Below are 23,372 nucleotides of genomic sequence, written 5' to 3'. Positions count from 1 at the left end.
TCTGGCTTTTTTACTTAGCATAATGTTTTGAATGTTTGTTAAAGTGTAGTATATATCATTACTTCATCTTTTTCTGTGGCTGTGTTATTGCATTCACACACACACACACACACACACACTAAAATTGTCTATTCATTCACTTATTGATGGATGTTTCAACTGTGTCCCATTTTTAGTGTGAATTAGTGTTGCTCTGAACGTACATGTAAGTCTAATTACTTTTTGTAGTTAAGATATGCAAAATAGAACTTTAAAAATACAGAAAAAAATGATTCTTTAAGATAATCAAATACAATGAAAGTGAAGGCATTTCTAGTTTCTACCGTAATGAATGACAAACTGTCACTACTACTTTCCTAGTAAATGTTCTGAATAGAGACAAATGGGTGCCATCTTTCTTCCTTATGTCCTCATGATAAACACCTGTTAGATATACATAATTAATATAAATTTCCAATGGAATCACTCTCACTCCTTAATATGGACTGCATATAGTGATTCCTACTGAAATACTTAGAGAAGGAAAAAAGAAAGAGAAACTGCAGTGGGAAATCCGGACAGACACAACCTCCACCAGGTACCAAATCAAGGTTAACATAATAGATAAATCATGTTAGTATATACTTTAGATACAATGTGATAAAATGACACTTTACTTCCATGGTCTCCCCAACGCACAGGTCATGTAATGCCAGTCTGATCTTTAGGAAAATCATTATGTGAAGCCACATTGAGGGGCATTCTACAAAGTCCCTTACTAGTAGAGTACTGCAAATTGTCCAGGTAATCAAAAGCAAAGAGCGCCTGTTAAATGGCCAGAATGAAAAGGAGCCGAAGAAGACATGATGACCAAGAATAAAGTGCTATTCTGGATGGGATCCTGGAACAGAAAGTGGACATTAGTTAAAAACTGGAAAAATCCCAATGAAATATGGATCTTAGTTAATAACAGTGTATTGTCAAAGCAAAAATTGTACTGGACAAAGTTAAATGGGTAAAGACTTCATTCAAAGCTATTACAATGGGAAGGAGACCAGAATGCAGTCAACTCCACTAAAAAGAAGGGTTGGAAAGTTGATAAGAGCTGGGGTGGAGTCCTCTTCACAAGGAAAAACATTTTTTTTAACTTTTAACATATGAGATTATGTATAGTAATTAAACTTATTGTGTCAGTCATTTCTCAATATATGTAAGTCATTAACCTTATACAGTCCTGTAAGTTAGTTGTATCTCAATAAAAATGGAAAACAAAATAAAAAACAAAAAAGTAACTATTCTCTTGGAAATATATCTAGTGAAAAAAAAAGTTGAAACATAGTTCCCAAGAATGACGAAACAAATAAAACAATTCTTATTTAGAAATTTGGAACACTAGCTTACTTTAATGGTACCAGCAGGCTACATGTAGACAAGTAATGGACTCAAAACACATCAGACCAGAAAAAATCATATGAGACATACAAAAACATTTCTTTAATAAAAGTATAACAGACCTGGTGAGTTTTCTTTTCTTCTTTTTATGTTCCTCCTCACTTTTCTTTCTGAGGTATGTTCTTAAAATAACCCATATTGCCCTGGCTGGTGTAGCTCAATGGATTGAGCGCAGGCCTGTGAACCTCACTATCGTGGTTCGATTCCCAGTCAGGGCATATGCCTGGGTTGCAGGCTGGTTCCCTGCAGGCCAGTTCTCAGCAGGGGACGCACGAAAGGCAACCATACATTGATGTTTCTCTCCCTTCTCTCCTTCCCCCCTTCCCCTCTAAAGATAAATAAATAAAATCTTTAAAAAAAAAACCATATTTATCTAGTAAATCTAAATTGATTGAAGCATTAAAAAAAAGCTGAGTTGGAAGGAAAAAAGGTCCATCTTTACTTGCTTATTGGTCTTCTCAAAGGGCAAGTAAAGCCCTGACCATTGTCACTCAGTTGGTTGAGCGTGAAGCCACAAACCGAACACTAGTGGGTTGCATTCTGGTCAGGGCATGTGCCTGGGTTGCAGGTTCAGTCCCCAGTTGGAGCCTATGTGGGAGACAACTGATTGATGTTTCTGTCTCTCATCAATGTTTCTCTCCCTCTCTTCCTCCTTTCCCCTCTCTCTGGAATCAATAAAAGGAAAAAACATTTTTCTTTCTTCATGGTGAGAGACAGTTTCACAGTTTGGAGCAAGACTCCTCTGAAGCTGTGCTCCTGCCCTCAGACAGTGACTAGGAAGTAGGAGCCCTGTCTCCCTTGATGGTTACATTTCAAAGCGATGATTTCCAGGTCCTTGAGAAAGAGATCTGGGCTATAAAGCTGTCAACAGTTTGAGCTGGGATGAATATGAAGGTGCAAACATATTTTTGAATTAATGTTTTCATTTTTTTTGATAAATAGAAGTAGAACTAACTGCTGGGCTGTGTGTTAGTTTTTCTCTTTTTAATATTTTGAAGAATCTTTGAATAATATTTTAATAACTACATGGTAAATGATGGTCACTAGACATATCACAGAGATTATTAGCCTTCTAAATGTGGAATCATGTTGTACACTGAAACTAATATAACAATGTATGTCAAGTATTGTTTAAAAAATTTAGCAGGGAGAAAATTCATGTCCCAAAGGGCAGAGAAAGTTTTTCAATTGCAAGTTCTCTAAGGTAAATGCTCTGGGAAAACAGAAGTCAGGTGACAATAATGGTCAGGATTGAACCTGTCTAGAGTTTAGTCAAACTGAGGGAAGCATTAAGTCCATTGTGTTGGGTTTTTCTCTCTCTCTCTCTCACAGGACCGTGCACAAAATCTGAATGAAAGGCGAACCACCACCACCACCCTCACAGTGGATGTGCTGGATGGAGATGACTTGGGTCCAATGTTTCTTCCTTGTGTCCTTGTGCCAAACACTCGTGACTGTCGTCCAATCACCTACCAAGCTGCCATACCTGAGCTGAGAACTCCGGTAAATATTCTTTTCTTTTTCACTCACACCTCTTTAACCCCAGTGAGATCCTGTTCAAGTATTTTATAGACATATTAGCTGTAACGGCAAACTTCACTATATGGATGTTGAAAACTATGGATGCCCAAACCCAATTTTGGAATCTATGGGCAAATTTGTGGTCATATTGAATAATTATATCATTTACAAGGTAGAAGACATGTTATGAAGCCACAACCCATTTTACACTGATTATTTTTCCACCTATAAATCATAACAGAGTTAAGTTCTCAATATGTTCTGGGAAATTCTGAAGAATAACTCTAACATTTCTTTAAATTCACATGTAAACATGCGATCATACATCAGAGGACATGCAGGTCAATAGGATGTTCTTTAGCCTGTTAAGTTTCCGAAATGTTATTGGAAGTTATACTTGGCTCTCTGGAGATGGAAGCTAATGAAACCTGAGTGTAAATATTTATCCCTTAAATATGTATTTTTAAAAAGCAGAAAGGTAAGTCATGAACATATGTTTTCTACACTTGATTCTGTATCTAATTTTTAAATTTCTAATGGAGCTATAAATTGGTGTCAGCTTACAATTCACAGCTTGGACCCCCCTGGATGAAAAATACTTGTACATAAGAATAAAAATTATAAGGCAAGTAGATATCCTGCTTAGGTTTAATATTGAAACTATTAATTCTCTGTTAGAAGAGTCTAATTCCCAAGAATCAATTGTTTGATGAATTGCTTTGTAGTTTCTCTGGGAATCATTAAGTTTTCTGAGTTAGTAACATGGCTCATAATGTCAGAATTTGTTGGAAAGTAATTGATTTTTATTCTTAGCCATGTGAGAACTGTAGGGATCCTCTTGGTATTTGATATTTTTAAAGAATAAAACAGAAATTTAATCCCCTGAATATAAATTACAGTGAATTCTATCTATTTCAAGGAGTTTTTGCTCAATATTTTATTTATTGACTTTGTGGTCTTATTTGCAGTAGACCTGAAACAACTGAGAATTACTTGTGTGTCTGCTGACGGTCATGATAAGCTGGTCTAGTTAGCTAATGTGAACCAAAAAAAAAGCTTAATAAAAAAGAATAAATGTTGTGATGTGCACTGAATAAAGAAAATAATGTTAATTTTCAGCTAAATGGGTAATTTTTTCAGACAAAAAAGCTCATGTAAATTTTGTCTGGGCAAATAGTTATAGATTACCTAAAGTTATATGCTATTATTTTATTGAATACCAGTAAGAAGACTATTAATAATGGTGAACATTGTTTTTTTTAATCGTGAGGAAAAATAATATTTTAAATATTATTTTATCTTTCTGAGTTAATTTATGTAGTTGGTGTACCAGTGACATCCCAAGATAAAGGGCATACAGAAATAGTAATGACTAGAATCAGTTATGAGTCTGACTGTCTAACAGCACTTTGATGTACTGAAAGAAGTAAAGGAAGACAGAAGTCGCTGTTTGGGAAGAAAAGTGGACTGACTTTACACAGAATATTTGAGCATCCCTTCCTCTTTCTTCCAGATTATGGAATAAGCATCTCTCTTATAGTTATATCATTTCATGCTAGCAACAAACCATGCTCCAGATTCGGGGTAAAAATTATACATAATAATAATGATTGATGGTTATATTGAATCTTCAGTTCTGTGCTAAATTCTACAAAAATATGTTTAAAGGATTTTATTTATTTTTAGGGAGGGAGAAAGAGAGAGAAACATCAATATGTGGTTCCCTCTCATGTGTCCCCTACTGGGGACCTGGCCTGCTACCCAGCCATGTGCCCTGACCGGGAACTGAACTAAGCGAACCTTTGATTCACAACCTGTGCTCAATCCACTGAGCTACACCAGCCAGGGCCTACAAAAATATTAATTGAAATCCATTTTCATAGTTACCATTAAAATGGTCATTTTACAGATGAGATTTCAGAGGGGTAAGATTTAAGTAGCTTTCCGTGACTTACAACCAACAAGTAAAAAGTATTTTCTTTTAAAATAATGTATTTTGAATTAAACGTAATGCTATACATTTGATAAAATTTTATGTTTCATTATCATTTTAAGACTGAGCTGACCCATTCTTTAACATTCTGTGAAATGAAGAGCACTTTGAGATCTACTGTTGTTAATTTTACATACTTAAATAATTATAGCAAATATTTATCCTTTAAAATGTATATTTTTTATTGCCATGAGAAAAAAGTGTAAATATGTGTACTTGTGAAGCAGGCCATTTTTCTGATTATTTGTCACCTTAACTGAGAGCTGGGTACAACTTTCAGAGTGGTTCAGTAAGAAAGCTGATTCTAGCTGTTGGCTCAAGTTCATCCAGCACTGCGAACCCCAGGCTTCACTTCTGCTCCATGTGGGCCTCTCTTAGGCTGTTTGGTTTCTCCATAGCAAGGTGATGGGTTCCAAGAACAAACTTCCTGAGAGGATTAGACAGAACTTTTTTGAACTAGTCTCATAGTTTACTTTGTTACTTCTATTGTCAAACTGTCAGGTTCAAGGAGTATAATTACATACCATTCCCTAATAGCAGGAGTATCTCAATTGCATTGAGGGAGAAACATATGAGGAAGGCAATTTTTTTGCGTGTAGCAATCTTTGGGAAAATAAAACCAGTGCTATTGCTGGCATCCGGTTCCCATGTGTTCTTCCACATGATGTCTTGGACCCCCTCTGATTACTAAGGTTAAGAAGTGGTTCTTGAGTTTCATGTTCAAATTGCTGTGTTTTTCTCTGTCTTTTTTTTAAATTTCCCATTATATATTTTGTAAAATTTCTGGAAATTTTAGTCAATAGTGCTGCTCTAAACATGCATGTAAGTGTAATTACTTTTTATAGTTAATAAATACAAAACAATTTTAAAGACACAGGAAGAAGAATGATTCTTTAAGATAATCAAATACTGATGGGCACCTAGGTTGCTTCCAACTCTTGGCTATTGTAAATGAATGGATCCAAAAATTGTGGTACATATACACCATGGAATTTTATGCAGCAGAGAGAAAGAAGGAGCTACTACCTTTTGCAACAACATGGATGGAACTGGAAAGCATTATGCTGAGTGAAATAGGCCAGGCATTGAAGGACAAATACCATATGATCTCACCTTTGACAGGAAGCTAAAGAATAAAACAAATAAGCAAATAGAATAAAAACAAAGACGCTGAAATAGAGAACAAGTGGGCAGCGACCAGAGGGGAGAGGGAAGGGAACTTAAGGGGAAAAAGGGGGAGGGATTTTGAGGAACAAGTATGAATGACACAGAGATGAGGACTTGGGGGGGGGGAAGGGGAGGGAGGGGGGAGACCGGGCGGGGGGGGGAAGAGGGAAAAAAAATGTGCTTGAAAAGTAACCAAATAAAATTATTTAAAAAAAAAAAAAGATAATCAAATACAATGCAAGTAATGACATTGCTAGTTTCTACCATAATGATAAGATATTGCTATTTAGAGTGAGAGAACTACCCATTAATGTCAGCTAGACAGGACGTGATGACTCTAATTACATTCTTGCTGATTTTTCCTGAACTAATTCTACAGATTTTGAAGGTTTGACACCTGCTCACCTTCTTTTGTGAAATTTTCCACTAATTACCTCAGTGGTATTTTTTTATTTGAGAAGCCATTCTAAGTTTCAGTACAATGCTCACAGAATCTATGAGCTCAGCAAAACTTTAAAAGGCAATTTATTACAGTGTTTAACTCATGAACCTGAATATAATAAAAGTAAAAATCTACTATTATTAAAATGCAAATAATCATGTACTTAGAGATAAACTTATCTAATAAGTCTTCTATACATTTTTATTACATAAAATTATCTTTAGAAAAATTAATATTTTCATAAACACTAAGATTGATATTATACTGGATATGTAAATACATAGTGTCTCAAAGCTACTAAAGCAATTTGTAGTCTTATAGCTAATTATTATTTATTAATTAATTTGATAAATATCTATTGGTCCCTAATGGATGTTGTATTCCATGTTGAGGAGACTTGACATCTAGGATGAGATAAAATCTTTCTCATGAGCTGTTTATAATCTTACTTTCTGATTCTCTTAAAGTTGTTATTCTTCCTATGTAGTAAAATTGTTTTAGTATTGTGAGGAAGTTCTTTAGAATTTGGAGAGTGTATAATCCATAGCTTCATCTTTCCATTTTCTGTTGAAGCACAAAGTCAGAGTAAATCCTTATACATTTTTTTTTTTCAGAATTGAACAGGTGTATACTCTTTGGCTGGTCGTTTGCTTGGTTGGTTGTTTGGTTGGTTTTTGCTGAGTAATTTGTCCCTGAATAGAAACACCATACTATCAATATGATACTATTGATACATCATCTGTGTTTTCTGTATATATTTCCTTCATTTATTGTGTTATGCAGTTTTCAGTATTGCGACATGACTTCCTACCAAACAAGTCATTTGGCAGCTAGAATTAACACTCTTATTTCCTCCCCAGTCCTGGTTTAAATATTTGGGTTGAACTGCTGAGCCACAAATATCTCCACTTAAGTCTTTGTCATAAAGAACTCCAGTTTTCACATAACTGTCCAACACAGCTCCCCTGTTTATTTATGATGCTCTCTTCTTCCAGGGAAGCTTTCTTGGTTATTACAAAGGTAGTGGTAATTTGCAGTGATATACAACATAATTTGCTCTTGGCCCATACTCACTGAATCTGTTACAATCTGGGAACTCCCTTCTCTCTTGTCTTCTGTGAACTACTGGCTCTTTTTCTCCCCTGGATGGCCCCAGGTTTCTCCTCATAAATCATTAATAATTTTCTTTTTTAAACTAAATTTCTCTGCTTGGATATTTATTTATTTATTTATTTATTTATTTAATATTAAGGAAAAATGTACTTTTATCCTTTTCAACTTGTTTAAAAATATACACTGTTGCTAAGAATTATCAAACTATATTAGTGAATTTTATTTTTCCCAAATTAGAGATGATCTGCATGTTCTAAATGTGTTTTCTGACTTGAAATTGCTCTTGAATTTCAACCTTATATTTATTACTTTTCCAGGATATTTTTCATGGTGCTTCCCACAGATACCTTATTATCTTTCCTGATGAATTCTGCTGCATCCATGTTACCTCTTGTTTGGTAGTCCTTGTTGACTTTGACCTAGACTTCAATGACTTCCTATCTCAAATTCAATCAATCTCCAAAGATACTTTCTCTACTGCCTGTAAAATGTCATTCAAATATGTTGGATGACCATTTCCACTGCTAAAATACCCAGCCTCTATCCAGTCTCTCTTACCTTTGAACATCACCTCACTGAAGGGGGACATTTATTTTTTAGAAATATAATTCTGATCTGATTGCACAATAATTAAAGTTTAAAAATACTTCAATATATTCTATCATATACCAAGTAAATATCAAAGTTTTTAGCATATCATTCAAAGTAATTTTATGTTTGACCACTTTGTAATCTTATCTCTTTAACTTGCATAATGCAATTTATCTTGAAATACAGAGCTTTGTATACATGTACTTGAACTTCTTTGAGAATTACTCTCCTTTTTCTTCACTGTCTTTAATATATTAAGATGGTATTTGGGTTTTTTTTATTGTTTAGCAAATTCTTTTTTAACATTTTTTATTGTTGTTCAAGTATAGCTTTCTGCCTTTTCCCACTACCCCTCCCTCCCACCCCAGGTCTCTCCACCTCCCTCCCCTGTTTCCACACCCCCACTTGTTATTGCCCATGTGTCCTTTATAATTGTTTCTGTAAACCTTCACCCTTTTCCTCCATTATTCCCTCCCCTCACCCCTCTGGTCACTGTCAGCCTGTCCTCAATTTCAATGTCTTTGGCTATACTTTGCTTGCTTGCTCATTTTGTTGATTAGGTTCTTGTTAATGGTGAGATTGTGTGGTTTTTGTCTTTCATCACCTGGCTTATTTCACTCAGCATAATGCTTTCTAGTTCCATCCATGCTGTTGCAAAGGGTAGGAGCTCCTTCTTTCTTTCTGCTGCATAGAATTCAACTGTGTAAATGTACCATAGTTTTTTGATCCACTCATTTACTGATGGGCACTTAGGTTCCTTCCAGCACTTGGCTATTGTAAATTGTGCTGCTATGAACATTGGGGTGCATAGGTTCTTCTGGATTAATGTTTCGGGGTTCTTAGGATATAATCCTAGCAGTGGAATAGCAGGGTCAAAAGGCAGATCCATTTTTAGTTTTCTGAGAAAATTCCATAGTGTTCTCCATAGTGGTTGCACCAGTCTGCAATCCCACCAAAAATCCACTAGGGTTCCCTTTTCTCCACAGCCTCTGCAACACTCATTGTTTGTTGCTTTGTTTCTGATGGCCATTCTTACCAGCGTGAAGTGGTATCTCATTGTGGTTTTAATTTGCATCTCTCTGATGGCTAGTGATGCTGAGCATCTTTTCATATGTCTCTGGACTCTCTCTATGTTCTCCTTGGAAAAGTGTCTGTTCAAGTCCTTTGCCCATTTTTTAACCGGGTTGCTTGTCTTAGAGTAGAGTCATGTGAGTTCTTTATATATTTTGATGATCAAACCCTTGTCTGAGGTATCATTGGTAAATACTTTTTTGCACACAGTTGATTCTTTTTTTATTTTAATGCTGTTTTCTTTGGTCATGCAAAAGCTTTTTATTATTATGCGATCCTATTTGTTTATTCTTTCCTTTATGTTTCTTGCTCTAGGGGACATATCAGTGAAAATATTGCTGCGTAGAATATCTGAGATTTTCTTGCCTATTTTCTCATCTAGGACTTTAATGATGTCATGACTTATATTTAAATCTTCTATCCACCTTGAATTTTTTTTTGTGTATGATGTAAGTTGGTGCTCAAGTTCCATTTTTTTGCATGTAGCTATCCCGATTGCCCAACACCATTTGTTGAAGAGGCTATTTTTGCTCCATTTTATGTTCCTACCATCTTTATTGGATACTAATTAACTGTGGAGACTTGGGTTTATTTCTGGGTTCTCTGTCCGACTCCATTGATCTATGTGTCTGTTCTTATGCCAGTACCAGGTTGTTTTCATTACAGTGACCTTGTGATACAGTTTGATATCAGGTATTGTGATCCCTCCTATTTTGCCCTTCTTTCTCAAAATTGCTGCAGCTATTTGGGGTCATTGATGGTTTCATATAAATTTTTGAAGTATTTGTTCTATAGCTGTGAAATATGCCATTTAAATGGTATTTGTTATTCAAGTTTTATCTTGGTTAGTATGAAATAGTAGGTTTTCAAAGGTAAGCTTTCTCTGTGCCCTCCTGTATTCCTGTTACAAGAACCTAAGTCCTGGTGGGGGCGTACTTGTTTCCTTGTTTCCCTTTTGCTAGACTGTGAGTTTTTTCAGTTTCCTGTTTGTCATTATATCCTAATAGGAACCCACTCACATGACATAGTCAATGTTCAGTATATGTTGAATTGAATTAAGTAATTGATTAAAAGTTCAAGAGACACATATTGTGCCCTAAGGTACTGGGTATAAATATGAGTAAGCATGGCTCCTGAGTGCTCACTCACAATGAGAGTGTAATTATTATTAGTATTCATATGTAAAGAGTGCATACACATGTATTATATATAATAAATAGCACATGTATATATTATACTCATATTTGTATTATTTATTCATTACTTATATAATATAATTAATGTATGTTTATCATAATTATATATTTATCTAAATACTAGCCATGACATATATGTACACTTGTTTATATATAAGTATGTCTATTTTAGTGTTTCAAATAAGAAACAACGGCAAGCACTATAATACCTGGTCATCGTCTAGTCACAGATGACCTTTAAATAGGAGTCTAATAGGCAGTTCAGGTGAAGTAAGCATATTTCCCAGTTGCCATATGGAGTCCCAGTGTACAGCTGTGCCAACACATTGTTCAAAATGCCTTCTTTTCTTTTCCTTAATGTTCCAAATATCAAATTCTGTCCTCACTCAGTCTTTTAAAACAGTTATTTTCAAAATGTGTCCCATGGAGCTCTTTGGGGGCCAGCAAAGTGACAGATAAAGAAGGAAACAATCAACAACTTTCAAATTGCCCATATCTTTTTAAAGTGAGGCTTTTCTCAAAGTACGTTGAAAAGGAAAAATGATACATAATATAACTAGTGTCAAAATGCATTATTTGCCATTTTCTCTCTGTCACCAACAATCACACCCACATGCTACCAGCAGTAAATGATAAAAAAAGTTTCAGATCTAATTTGGGAAAACAATAGCAAACATCAAGCAAACAAACAAAAGATTGCATTCAGCAAGTATTGTCTAGAGTTTGAAACTGTATTACCATAATTCTGAAAATGGCATGTGCTCTTATTGTGAAACAAATGGTTCATTTATTCTTTTTCTATCTTTGGTCAAAATTTATGTTGAATAGACTCAACTGTTTAAAATTTCTACCTGCAGACAATATGAAGATATTTTAAATTTTCTGTGGAACAATTAAAAGATGAAAAACAATAGGAGGAGTCAAATATATTAATATTAACTAAAAGAACCAGTCACCATTCTGCTCAGTAATAAGATGAAAGTCTCACTTTTCATGTTAGTAGTTTTTCAAAATAATTGTTTCCAAAATATTAATTTAAATTAATTGTAGAGATGTGTTTTACTATGAAACACTCATAAAGAGGAAAATCAGAGGCATCCAACTTTGACTTGATATTTATAACTTTACGTAAAGATTCATTCTGGAATCACCTGATGGCTCACTAAATTGTGTAGAAAAAAATATCAAAGGTGTTTACTACCAGCATGTAGGGTAATATGTACAAAGTCAAGTCCAGATTGAATGCTGTGTGATGTTGGGAATATTACTTAAAGTCTCTAAACCTCAATTCAAGTTTTTCATCTATAAAATGGTAAAAAAAGTATAATATATGGGATATTTATAAGTACTATAGAATAAAACTTATGTAGCATACTTAACTTGTTTCTAGCAAATACTAAGATTTTAATAATATTAGCTATTGCTATTATTATTATCATTGCCACTGGAATTTCTTTATCTCACTGGATTTTTATTCAGAAACTCATGGGAAATAGTACCTAATTCAAATTTATTATTGAATATCTACCTATTTGTAATTGAAATCCCAGCCTTAAAAACTGAGATGTATATGTTGATATAGCCTATTTTATTCTGACTATGCTACTCCTAATTAATCCAGTGTGATTTTGGTCCTTTAAAGAATGCAATGCCTTTTTTGAAAAGCAAAGTAGCCTCCTCTTTTTTGTAAATAAAGATTTGGTAGAGTCCCCGCTTGTGCTGCATTAACTATGAAATATATTATTGCTTAGGGAAGTGGTCGCAGCTGATGTAAAATGCCACAAAGTAATACTGTGAGTATTACCAATATACCAATGAATCACATTTTAAATGTCCTCCAGGGAAGCAAGTATCATGCTCTCTTTCTTTTTATTTTGTGAGTTCAAAAACAATGACTATCAATAAAGTTTTAAAATTGTCCACAAAACCTCCAGTTTCCCAGAGGCACCTCTGCGGCTTCAACAGCAGATAAATATAGGACTTTCACTCCCAATAATATTAAAAATTCTGGTTTTGTCCAACTTGCTAATTCTAAAAGGTTTTCATTATTTACTTTAATTAAAATAATTATTGGGCCCTGGCTGGTGTAGCTCAGTGGATTGAGCACAGGCCTGCGAACCAAAGGATCAAGTTTCGATTCCCATTCAGGGCACATGCCTGGGTTGCAGGCTAGTTCCCAGCAGGGGGCATATGAGAGGCAACCATACATTGCTATTTCTCTCCCTCTCTCCTTCCCTTCCCCTCTAAAGATAAAGAAATAAAATCTTTAAAAAATAATTATTGGCTACTAATGATAAATTATGGAGAAAATATTTTAATAAGTTATACATGTCGAAAATGGGAAATCGTCAATCTTCAAAGCCCAACATCCAGGATAACCATTATTAACCTGATGCTTGTCTTTCCAAATATCTGTAGCCTGCTTGAAACAATTACAGTTTTTTCATTTCAAACAAAGTAATGAATCCTTCCTACACAAAAGTGAATTATTAAATGTTCCCTGGGCTAATAGTAATTAACAAAAAGATTAGCCACTGGAGATTAGAGAAGTATGTGTTGTGTGGAGGGGCAGACTCTTGTAGTCAGAATGTGACTAGAGGGGTAGGGTGAACTTCTGCCCTCTACTCAAATGTGTGTTTGCGGGATAAAATATTTAATCAACCTAGCTTGAATTGCATGCTCACTCTTTGAACAGAGGGCAAGGGGAGCCTGCAACCGTTAATTTTATGTGTCAACTTAGCTAGTCTATACTACCCAGATATTTCATTAAACACATTTGGATGCTGCTGTGAAAGTGTTTTAAAGTTACCAATACAATTTAAATTTACTAGACTGAGTAAAGCAAACTGTTTCCTATATGTTGGTAGGCCTCATCCAATGAATTGAAAGCCTTAAGAAAAAAAATTGACCTCTTGCAAAAAGAGAGTTCTGCCAGCCAACTGCCTTTAGACTTGAACTGTAACATGGGTTTTTCCATGGGTCTTCGGGCTGCCAACTTCCCTGCAGATCTTGGACTTGTTGTCTTCCCATAATTGTAGCATAAGCCAGTTCCTTAATGTGAACCTATTTCTGCCTCTTCATCTCAATGGACAGGTACGTAGATAGATGTCATCTCAATGGAGAGAGAGAGAGATAGACAGATACACACATACCCACACATTCTATTTGTTTTGTTTTTCTGAATAATTCTATTAAAGATCCCCTGATGAAACTGTGTTCAATGGGTAATGGTAATTCCTCTAAGAAAATCAGGATACTGTAAAGAAGGATAAACTGATGCTGAAAACCCAAATAGTAAGGCAAATATATATAATCAAATAATCACAAATGCTTTTTTAAAATTTATTTTAATTGTTGTTCAAGTACAGTTTTCTGTCTTTTACTCCCACCCCAGCCCACCCCTCCAGTGCTCCTCACCTTTGTTCCATTTCCACACCCCTTAGTTTTTGTCCATGTGTCCTTTATACTAGTTCCTGTAAACCCTTCCCTTTTCCCCTGAAATTCCCTCCCTCTCCCCTCTCTCTGGTCACTGTCAGCCTGTTCTCTATTTCAATGTCTTTGGTTAATTCTTGCCTAGAGTCATGCAATAGCTGATTTTCATTCTGTCTGAAACTTTATCTGAATGATATTGAAAACTGGCATCATATCATGTCACTTTCCTGCTTCAAGGTTATGATAGCTTCTTATTAAATGATCATGATTAAGTCTCTTCCTATAAGATATTATATGGCTCTGTATGGTCCTTTATCATTGACTACTGTGGACTGAATTCTTATATCAACCCCAAATTCATTTGGTGAAACATCCCAAATGTAACAGTATTTGGAAGTGGGGCCCTTGGGAGGTGATTAGGTCATGAGAGCAAAACTTCATGAGTGGTATTAGTTCATAATCCTGATAAAACAGACTCCAGAGAGACCCATCCTCTCTACTGTGCAAGGACAATAGTGAGATGGCCATCTGGGTACCAGGAAGTGAGCGCTTACCCGGCACTGAATCTGTCAGTACATTGCTTTTGGAATACTCAGCCTCCAGAACTGTGAGAAATAAATTTCTGTTGTTTATAAGCCACTCAATCTATGGTATTCTTTTACAGCAGCCCAAATAGACTAAGGCACTGACCTCATCTCTACTTCTCTCCCGCCTGCTCCCTGACCATCCTTCTGTCCTAAACATAATCTTTTAGCTGAGGGCATATGAACTTATGTGCTACTTTGTGGAATGTTCTCTTTTGACATTTTTCTGTGGTTGGCTTTTTTTACTTGATTTTTGGCTCAATTGTTATCTTTTCAGAGAAGCCTTCATTGACCACCCATCTATAGCAGCCTGCTTCCTCATGAATTTAGTAGTACTTAACCTTGGTTTATTTTATGTAAGTCAGTGGAAATTTCTTGTACATTTATTTGTTTAATTGATTAGTTTCTATCTACTTTCTTTGAAATATAAACACACTACTACAGAACACCTGTTTATCTTCTTTGTGATCTTATCCTAAACCTCTAGAAAAGAGCCTCAAAAGCAGGATGCTCAATAAATATATATTTATTTGGAAAAAATTAATCTTTCTTATCACTCATATACATATATTGCCTTTTAAAATAGCTGTATAGTGTGTTTTTGCATCAAGTACCTTTATTTATTTGCTTTATACTTTGGAGTTCTGTGTAAAGTATTACTTGGGGGAAAAAAGTATCCCTATGTCAGAAAAACACCTATATAAAATTTATTATTCCGTAAGAACTACACTTTTATTTGACAGGGTTTCTTGTTAGCAAAACCAATTCATGTTACATATTCCTTTGTTTAGTTCTTCTTGATTAAAACAAATACTGAAGGACGTGATCATGTGTTTAAGTAGTTTAAACTATGCTGAGGCATATTATTGTCCAAAAGATGAAAATAAAATGGGTAGTTCAATTCAGTGAGGTCATCACAAAAAATAATTAAGTAGTACTAGGAAAAGTAATAAATACAGTATATAAGATTATTTACATTGGTTTCAGTTTTGGGAAGTTATGGTAAGCAGAGTTGGCTGTTTGGCAAAGCTTTTTCTGAAACATATTGTTTTTCTACTATGATACCTCTAAACCAATTTGATTTGTTTACTAACATTGTCAGCAGAGATACTCTGGAAAGGGAATAAACAGACTATGGGCCAAGCAAATGATTTATTTACTTCCCAAATGATTTCAGTTCATGATGCTTCAAGACATTTAGAGGGAATCTTATATAAGTCACTGTCACCTCCTGTCCCTGCTCGCACCTCTGCTTCCTACAACCTATTCTTCACACAGCAGTCAGGGTCATTTTTTAAAAGCATAAATCAATTCAAGTTAGTTTCCTACACAAAATGCTCCAGTAGCTTCTGATTAAAGTGAAAATAAAATCCCAATAGCAGAGTATGGCTTACGAGGCAACACATGATTTAACTCCTGCTTATTCGTTCCCCTCCTGCCAGGACTCTCACCAGGTTGCTTGGAACTTTCGAGTTTCTTCTCCTGTCCAGCTTTTGCTGTTCACTCTGTTGTAAAACACTTTTGTCAGACTTTCCAATGGTCAACACATTCTCATCAATCAAATGGAGGTTTCAGCAAAAATATCACATCTTCAGACATTTCTTGACAACTCTCCCTAATGTTGGTTTTCTTTAAGAACAGCAGTTCCATACAGATCAATAGAAGAGTTTTATTTGTTTTCAACTGAAATAGAAAGAGAAATAAAATGTATAATAACTCTATTATATTTTCCGTGAGATTTCCTTGAAGCTCATAACTGTTTTTGGCACTGTTGATAACTCAACTTGAGACAATGATATAATCTAGGTTAGCAGATAATGCACAAGATAAATGTTATTTTCATAAAATTGAAAAATAGTATGTCAAATAATCAAGTAATAATTATTATAGGTACCATAACCATTTATATTGATAATGTCAGAGTTGTAATAAACACCCAAAGAGCTCTAAACCTTCAAGCAGTAAATCTTGGTGGATAGTTTACCTAAAGACATACAGAATCAAGAAAACATTCATTCCTTAAAATATATTTTTTCAGGTGGCAATTTTACACAAGAAGTAAAAGAGGATATGTAGAATGATTTAAGTGCCTCTTTTATATGATTTGGAAGTCATCATGGCATGAATACAATGGGTTCAAGAGTTACTTTAAACATTGCTTCCTACTCAGAATGCTTATTTCTCAGTCTGATTGCTTTGATATAGATTGTTAGAAATAAGGAACTTCTTGGATTGTATTATTAGGCTATAAATATGTTCTGTGTCCAGAAGCAATTTTATACCATATAATGTCTAAAGACAGTATATATCAGATTGATGACTCATACTAGGTCTGTTTACATTATGTCTGTTGTATACATTGAAAATTATATTTTCTGTAAAGAATATTCAATGTGACTTTCACTTGTATTCCCCTAGATTTTTGAGTTGCAATTACTTTTGCTATGAAATACCAATACATTGCCACAAGTTGAAATCTGCAGAGGAATTTAGGCACACATACATACTGGGGACACAAGACAGTAAAAAAGCATGTACTTCCAAAATAATTGTGTTTCAAGTATCGGTTTGTAATTAGTTGTTTAGGACATGAAATACTTTTTTTTCCTAAAAATGATGTCATTAATAATAATTAGGGAAACATTCTAGAGCATATGCATTTATGTTTTCAGTTTCTTCTCAATATAGAGGCATTTTTTCCTTGGGGAACGAAAAAGCATATAGGGATTCAGTTTGCAGTGACAGCAGAACATTGACCTTGGAACCCTGGGTACTAATCGCCCTTGTGCCGTACTGCTCCGCCTACTGCACGGTGGGAGCAGATTTGAACCATTTCTTAAAGCAGCTTCCCTCTGACAACTTTATTTTGGCAGGGGGAATTATCCATAAAAGCTAACTCTAATTTTTGTTCTAAAGTTCTTGTTTTTTCTTTTTCTTATTATCCGTGTGGAATTGAACTAAATTTAAACAGAAGGAAATAAAAGTTTACTTTGTTTTTTAAAAAATTTTAACAACTAATATTACATATTTGAAATAAAGATATAAAATTCTCCTAAAGGGTTGTCTGGGGTCACAGGAAAAGACAGATAGTTGAATGCCTACTATGTGTTAGGTATGTCATATACACTACCTGACACAACAAAGAAATTATTAGAACTCAGAGTCTAGCATAACACAACTGACGTGTATCACACATGCATTAAATATACTAAATTTTCTCTGTAATATGATAACATCTGATGGCTAAGGATCTAACTTAAATTATTGACCTGACATTTACTGTCTTGAAGTAACATGACCAATGCCACACTTGTAGGAAGTAGATGAATAGGGATTAGGCTTCATGTATCTAAACCAGTGAATATTATCTGAAAATAGACCACAGAGATAATTTTTGACTCCCCCAAAAATACTTTAGAGAGTTAGTATATTGTATATAAAAGAATGATGGAGGACATTCTGGACACAATTAGCATTTTAACTGGATCATAAGATTCATGTAATGAGGCTGTTAATATGCATCCTGAATCCTCAAGTCTCTGATCCCACATGTTTTAGATGAGAGCTGAGAATTTAAGACTTTAATTCTAGGGAATTTTCAGTCCAAAATGGAGCCTGCGAATATGTATTTGCTTTTATTTTGCAGAAATGTTTAAATATATGCAAAACAGAAAAGAGTATCACTACTCAATTATCAATTCATGAATATTCTTGGTTCAACCGTATTTCCTCATCCTCCCTCCTCCATTACTCAAAGAACATCTTAGATGTCACATCATATTATCTGAATATATTTCAGTGGGTATCTCTAAATGATGTCATACCACAATGTCATTATCACAAATAAATCAACATTAGGAATTTGTATTTTTAATGTGTCAGAACAATGTCAATGATGCAGAAATACTGAGATAGAAGAACTAATCAAAGTTTTGGTGTGTAATTCTTACATGATGTGTGGGTTTCTGTGTATATGATTACTTCTGCTTTCAGGAGAGCATATTTGAATTATGCCAAGTGTATAGTTAGTCATGTCCTGAAACATCAATTATATAAGCTGACTTCTGGTAATTATAAATTTTACTTAATGGATTTATATCTTTCACCATCTTGATGAGTTCTGCTCTAATGAACTTAATATACATAAAGTCCCACTGAGGGAGAATAATAATCTTCAAACTTTACCAGAAAAGTTTAGGATAGGTCAGCTTGAACCCCTGGTCAATTTGAACCCCTTAATTTTTTATTAGAGTTTCTGTCAATAACCCTAGCATTTTAGTATCATAGCAAGTATCCTTGAACTTCTATGGATTGTAGGAGTTAGTTCTCACTTTCATTCTGCCCCTGTTTCTTACTGTGTCTCTCTCTCATTAGCATCATCAAAAACAATAAAAAATAATCTTATCGTGAACAATAGTTCAGCTTCCAGTCCCCCCCAGCATCTAGGAAGGTGAACTCTAAGGACAATTTTACATTTTCTGCAGTGTCTAGACTCCATCTCTAGCAAGATTTGGTGTTGTGTATGTCACTCCTGCTATAAATGTGGAGAGACCTCAATTATCTTAAATAAAATTGAATCCCAAGTTTATATTTCTTTAGCATTTAATTAAGGCAGAAGTAATATCTGTTAGTGAAACTGATGGCATGGAAATTAGTGGTATAAATCTCATCAGAACTGCATGAACACAAAAATCACAGGAGGTACCTATAAACATCCTCTCACTCTCAGTCTTTAAAACGTCATTCATGACTAGCCTCCGGACAAAGAAAAACAGGCAAAAATAAATTTTGTTTTAAAAAAGGTGATAAACACTCATAGGTTAAATTGGGTTCCCAAGATTATACAAGGCTACCTGATGAGGAAAACATCAGTATTCACCTAGAAAGAATGGCAGGCCCACCAAATTAGCAAGCAGAGAAATTAAATATCAGGAGACAACTTTGCAGAAAAATGACCTTTTAAAACTCCTTTTAAAAAAAAATGTGCTACATAAGGCAAAACTTTAATATTTCTAATATATCTTCATATACTACAAAGCAAGCAAATAGGCAAAATAGTAAAATGGAATTGTTATATGTCATAATAAATACCGATGAATAGATAAGGCAAGCCTAATTGTTTTCAGATGCCAGGTGCATGCTTTGGTGACAATTTTCTAAAATATTTTTTTCTATTCAGTGTGTAGCTGGGTGTGTAGTTCATTAAAACTTGAAAAAAGTTTTGAGAAATCAATAAATTTAATCAAAAGTATAATAAAGTGTTATAAATGTGGTATTCCTAAAAACAACAACAAAAGGTTAAGAAGTATTAGAGATCTTAAACACAAATCTAATGAAATATTTAATGTTATAACATATTGATCTGGGCCAGGCCTTGTAGCATTCATTTGTTTTCCTTATTATCTTTATTCTAAGAGAAGATATTTAAAAAACTGTTTACAAAGCACATTAAGAGAGAATTTAAAAAATAGTGACAAAAATTCATATCTAAATTGACTTTTCTTTTTTATATACCAAGAAGTCATATTTTTCAGAGGACTAGTAATACAAATTTCTATTGTGAAATAGCTACACTATTCAGGTTTTTATTTTGTTTACCCCCCCACTGCTTGATGAAACTACAGATGCTATTGAAATACGGTGTTTTGAAATGATATAATAAATAATTTTTGTTAGTATTTAAAGCTTGACTTTAGGATGTGAGGACAATCCTGGCTGCAGCATCTGTCACCCATTGACAGATGGGTGATTCTGTCACCCAGGGTTGATTTGCCTGATCTCAATGGTTAGGAGGGTGTCCCCTTCCTCCCTCACCTATCTATGTTCATCCCTCCCGAAGCTGCGTGCTCTGTCAAAGAGGACGACCTTCCAACTAGAGGAGAGGACCAGTCTTTGGTCAAGGGTATATAAATACGCTCCCCTACTAGAACCTCCAAACAAGCTCTTAAAGCCTGACTTTAAGGACAAATGGGGAAAAAGCATGGAGCTAGGAGCCAAAATATATTTTCCGTATAGATGATTAATTTCTCAGATGAATTACAAACTGGTAGAACAGGGCCAAACAAGTAGTAGGTTCTCAATAACTATTTACTGAACAAAATTGATTGAAAAATATTTGTTGTTCGAGTTGAATTGAATAAAATTTGTTCAGAACACATTATTTTATGCAAAATTTTCATAAGCAACATATTTTATTACTTTGTTGGATACTATGCATCGACCACTTTTTCAGTCTTTAAGTTTTGGGGATAGACTGAAATGTAGAGACGGGGAAGAGGCCTGTGTTACCCCATGACCTAGGGAACTGAACCCTTTCGAGACCCTATTCCTGAATATTGTTTTGTTTCATGAATTTTTAAGTCGAAATAAGAAAGACATGCTGATAGTGCTAATATTGGTGTAACTGTGCATCAGCTTCCAATCGTGGCTGACTTGACCACAATGGACAGCTTTGTGAGAACAGAAAAGCCAGCCAACCCAGAGACAGGAGTGTGAACCACATCTAAAAGATCACTGTATTACTTTTCTTATGAAAAATTAAATCTTCAATTTTCTTTGGACCTTTAGAAAAACTGAATGACTTGGGTATCAAAAGTGAGCTGTGGAATAGGGTAATGAATTAATCACTTAAGCAATTTTTGTCAGTCCTTCTTTGTTAACATGTTTACAACACACTAGAGAAGAACCTTAAAATGCACCACAAAATACCTAGTAATAAAAATGAGTTGTGTAAAAATGCCAGCTTTTTAAAAACTTGAATACCTGTGATCTATTTATAAGTACAATTAAAATAAGGGGTAGCTTCTTTCAAAGAATGTTTTCATTTTTTTCTCTGATTAAAAAAGAGAGAGATTTAACAAGCTTATACAACCAGACACATACCTATAACTATTCTTTGAAGTTTTGAATTATTGGTGTTCTCTGTTTTATTCCCATCCATTTTATTGAAGATCATGTTAAATTCTTTATTATGACCATAATTTTACATTCCCTCATTTCTCCTGGTGTGAAGCAGCAATTAAGGTGTGTCACTTGTATATTTCTCAGATAATAATCTTAAAATCTCGGTGTTCTAGTGAGCCTTGACCTCTAAGCCTCCTCTCATGTACATTAAGCTCATTTATATAAAACTGCCATTATCTGTAGTTTTTACACAGCCTGACAGGTGACTGTCTGATTTATATAGCAAGTACAGTTAAATTACTCATGAGGGGGACTAACAGTCAGGTTTATTATTTCCTAAAAATTATAAAATGAGAATATATCAGTAAAAGTGAGAAGTTGAGAAGTTGAAAGTAAAGTAGGAAAAAGAAATACACCTCCTATGCCTCCTCAAACAAAATGATGATGTTGCAAAGAGCCCAACCTTGCTGAAATAGCATTTCATCACACAGTGAAGTACTGATGTTGCAGCCTTCCAAAGTTCTGCATAAATATTGTGCTGCTTTCTACTTCATCGACCTCTGTTGGTTATCTAAATCATTCCAGTTGGACCCAAACACACAGGATCAACTGGTAAAGGTTATAATTTTTGTCCTTTGCTACATTTTCTTAGTGACACCTGCTTCTTCTAGCTTTATCCAGTGGATCTGTCTTCTCATTCATCTTTCATCTTATTTATCATAATTTTTTCATAATCTCATATATTTTTTACATTCTACCCCAAAAGACAGTGACCATTGATTACCCACAAAAATTATGAACTTTGTCTAAATAAAATTTGATAAAATTCCTAAATTCTATCAACACTTTCATCTACAATATAGGCATATGTATTTACCTTAGGTAGTCATTCAGGCTTCTAACATCATTTTTAGCAGGATGTAAAAAAAATCTATAGTTCACTTCAAGTATAATAAAAATATTTCCACCAGAATTTTCATCACTGTAATTTTCCTGTGATTTTCAAAGTGTAGCGTGCATTGGAGTCACTAAGAGAGCTTAGTAAAACAGTGATTGTGGGGCTTTGATGCTAAAGTTTCTGAATTCAGAAGAATTGAAGTGAAATCTGTGATTTGTAGGTTTCTAGATGGTGCTGAGACCAAACTGAGAACCACTGGTTTAGTCCTAAATGACTACTTAGATCATTTATACCACTGATAAGAGCAGATACAAGAGTTATGTTGAAAGCTAAACTTCAAGTTTTCAGTAGTCAATGTGAATAGCACTGGGCCTGCCCAGAAATTCAAATGTTATGGTTGCCTCCAGAAATTAAACTGTTATTTAAGACTCTTTGATTCCAAACCTTAAAAAACAACTTAATTACTCTCTTTTGACTGACATGGGCAGATGTTATTGTTATTACCTTGATAAAAGATTATTTTGACAACTTACTAGGTGTTTTATGTCCTTAATATATGCAATATTACTTTAAATTAAGGGCTTGATAGTCACCTGCAATTATAAAATAGTTATATTGTGTTGGCATGGGCAAGAGTTACTGTTTAATTATAGAATGCTGTCCTTCCAGATTTATTAATCTCTATTATAGATGGCAGTACTAAAACTATCCTTGGTGTTATACAGTTATCTTGGCACCTGTTATAGCTAAATATGATTTTAAAATATTACACTGTGAAATACTATAAAATAAATTGTGAAACAAAAGGTCAATTTCTCCTAGAGGCAGATTCTGCCTTTATTGTCCATTTTGAATACATTTATGTGTGACTTATATTCTTATTGACCACATGAAGTTTATTCCTAGAGAATATTTCAAAAAATAATTTTACCTTAGAGATTTTCAAGAAAAGATATTAATACAATCAATGCTTATGTTTTCATTTAATTAAATTTCGCCAGAAAATCATGAACACAAGTTAAGTTTTGGA

General features: G+C 34.3%; 1 protein-coding gene across 1 annotated transcript in view; it reads left to right on the top strand.

Moving 5' to 3' along the window:
* Positions 1-23,372, top strand: part of PCDH15 (protocadherin related 15) — a 789,434-nt gene that overhangs the window by 389,163 nt on the left and 376,899 nt on the right. The window contains exon 8 of the mRNA XM_053663991.1: positions 2,764-2,934. Coding sequence (XP_053519966.1) covers positions 2,764-2,934 — 171 coding nt within the window. The remainder of the gene's footprint in view (positions 1-2,763; positions 2,935-23,372) is intronic.

Source organism: Artibeus jamaicensis, unplaced genomic scaffold (genome assembly GCF_021234435.1).
Source record: "Artibeus jamaicensis isolate MK-2021 breed Jamaican fruit bat unplaced genomic scaffold, CSHL_Jam_final contig_332, whole genome shotgun sequence".
NCBI classification, from domain to species: Eukaryota; Metazoa; Chordata; class Mammalia; order Chiroptera; family Phyllostomidae; genus Artibeus; species Artibeus jamaicensis.
Note: the sequence above shows the minus strand (reverse complement) of the source record. Positions and strands in the feature narration are given on the sequence as shown.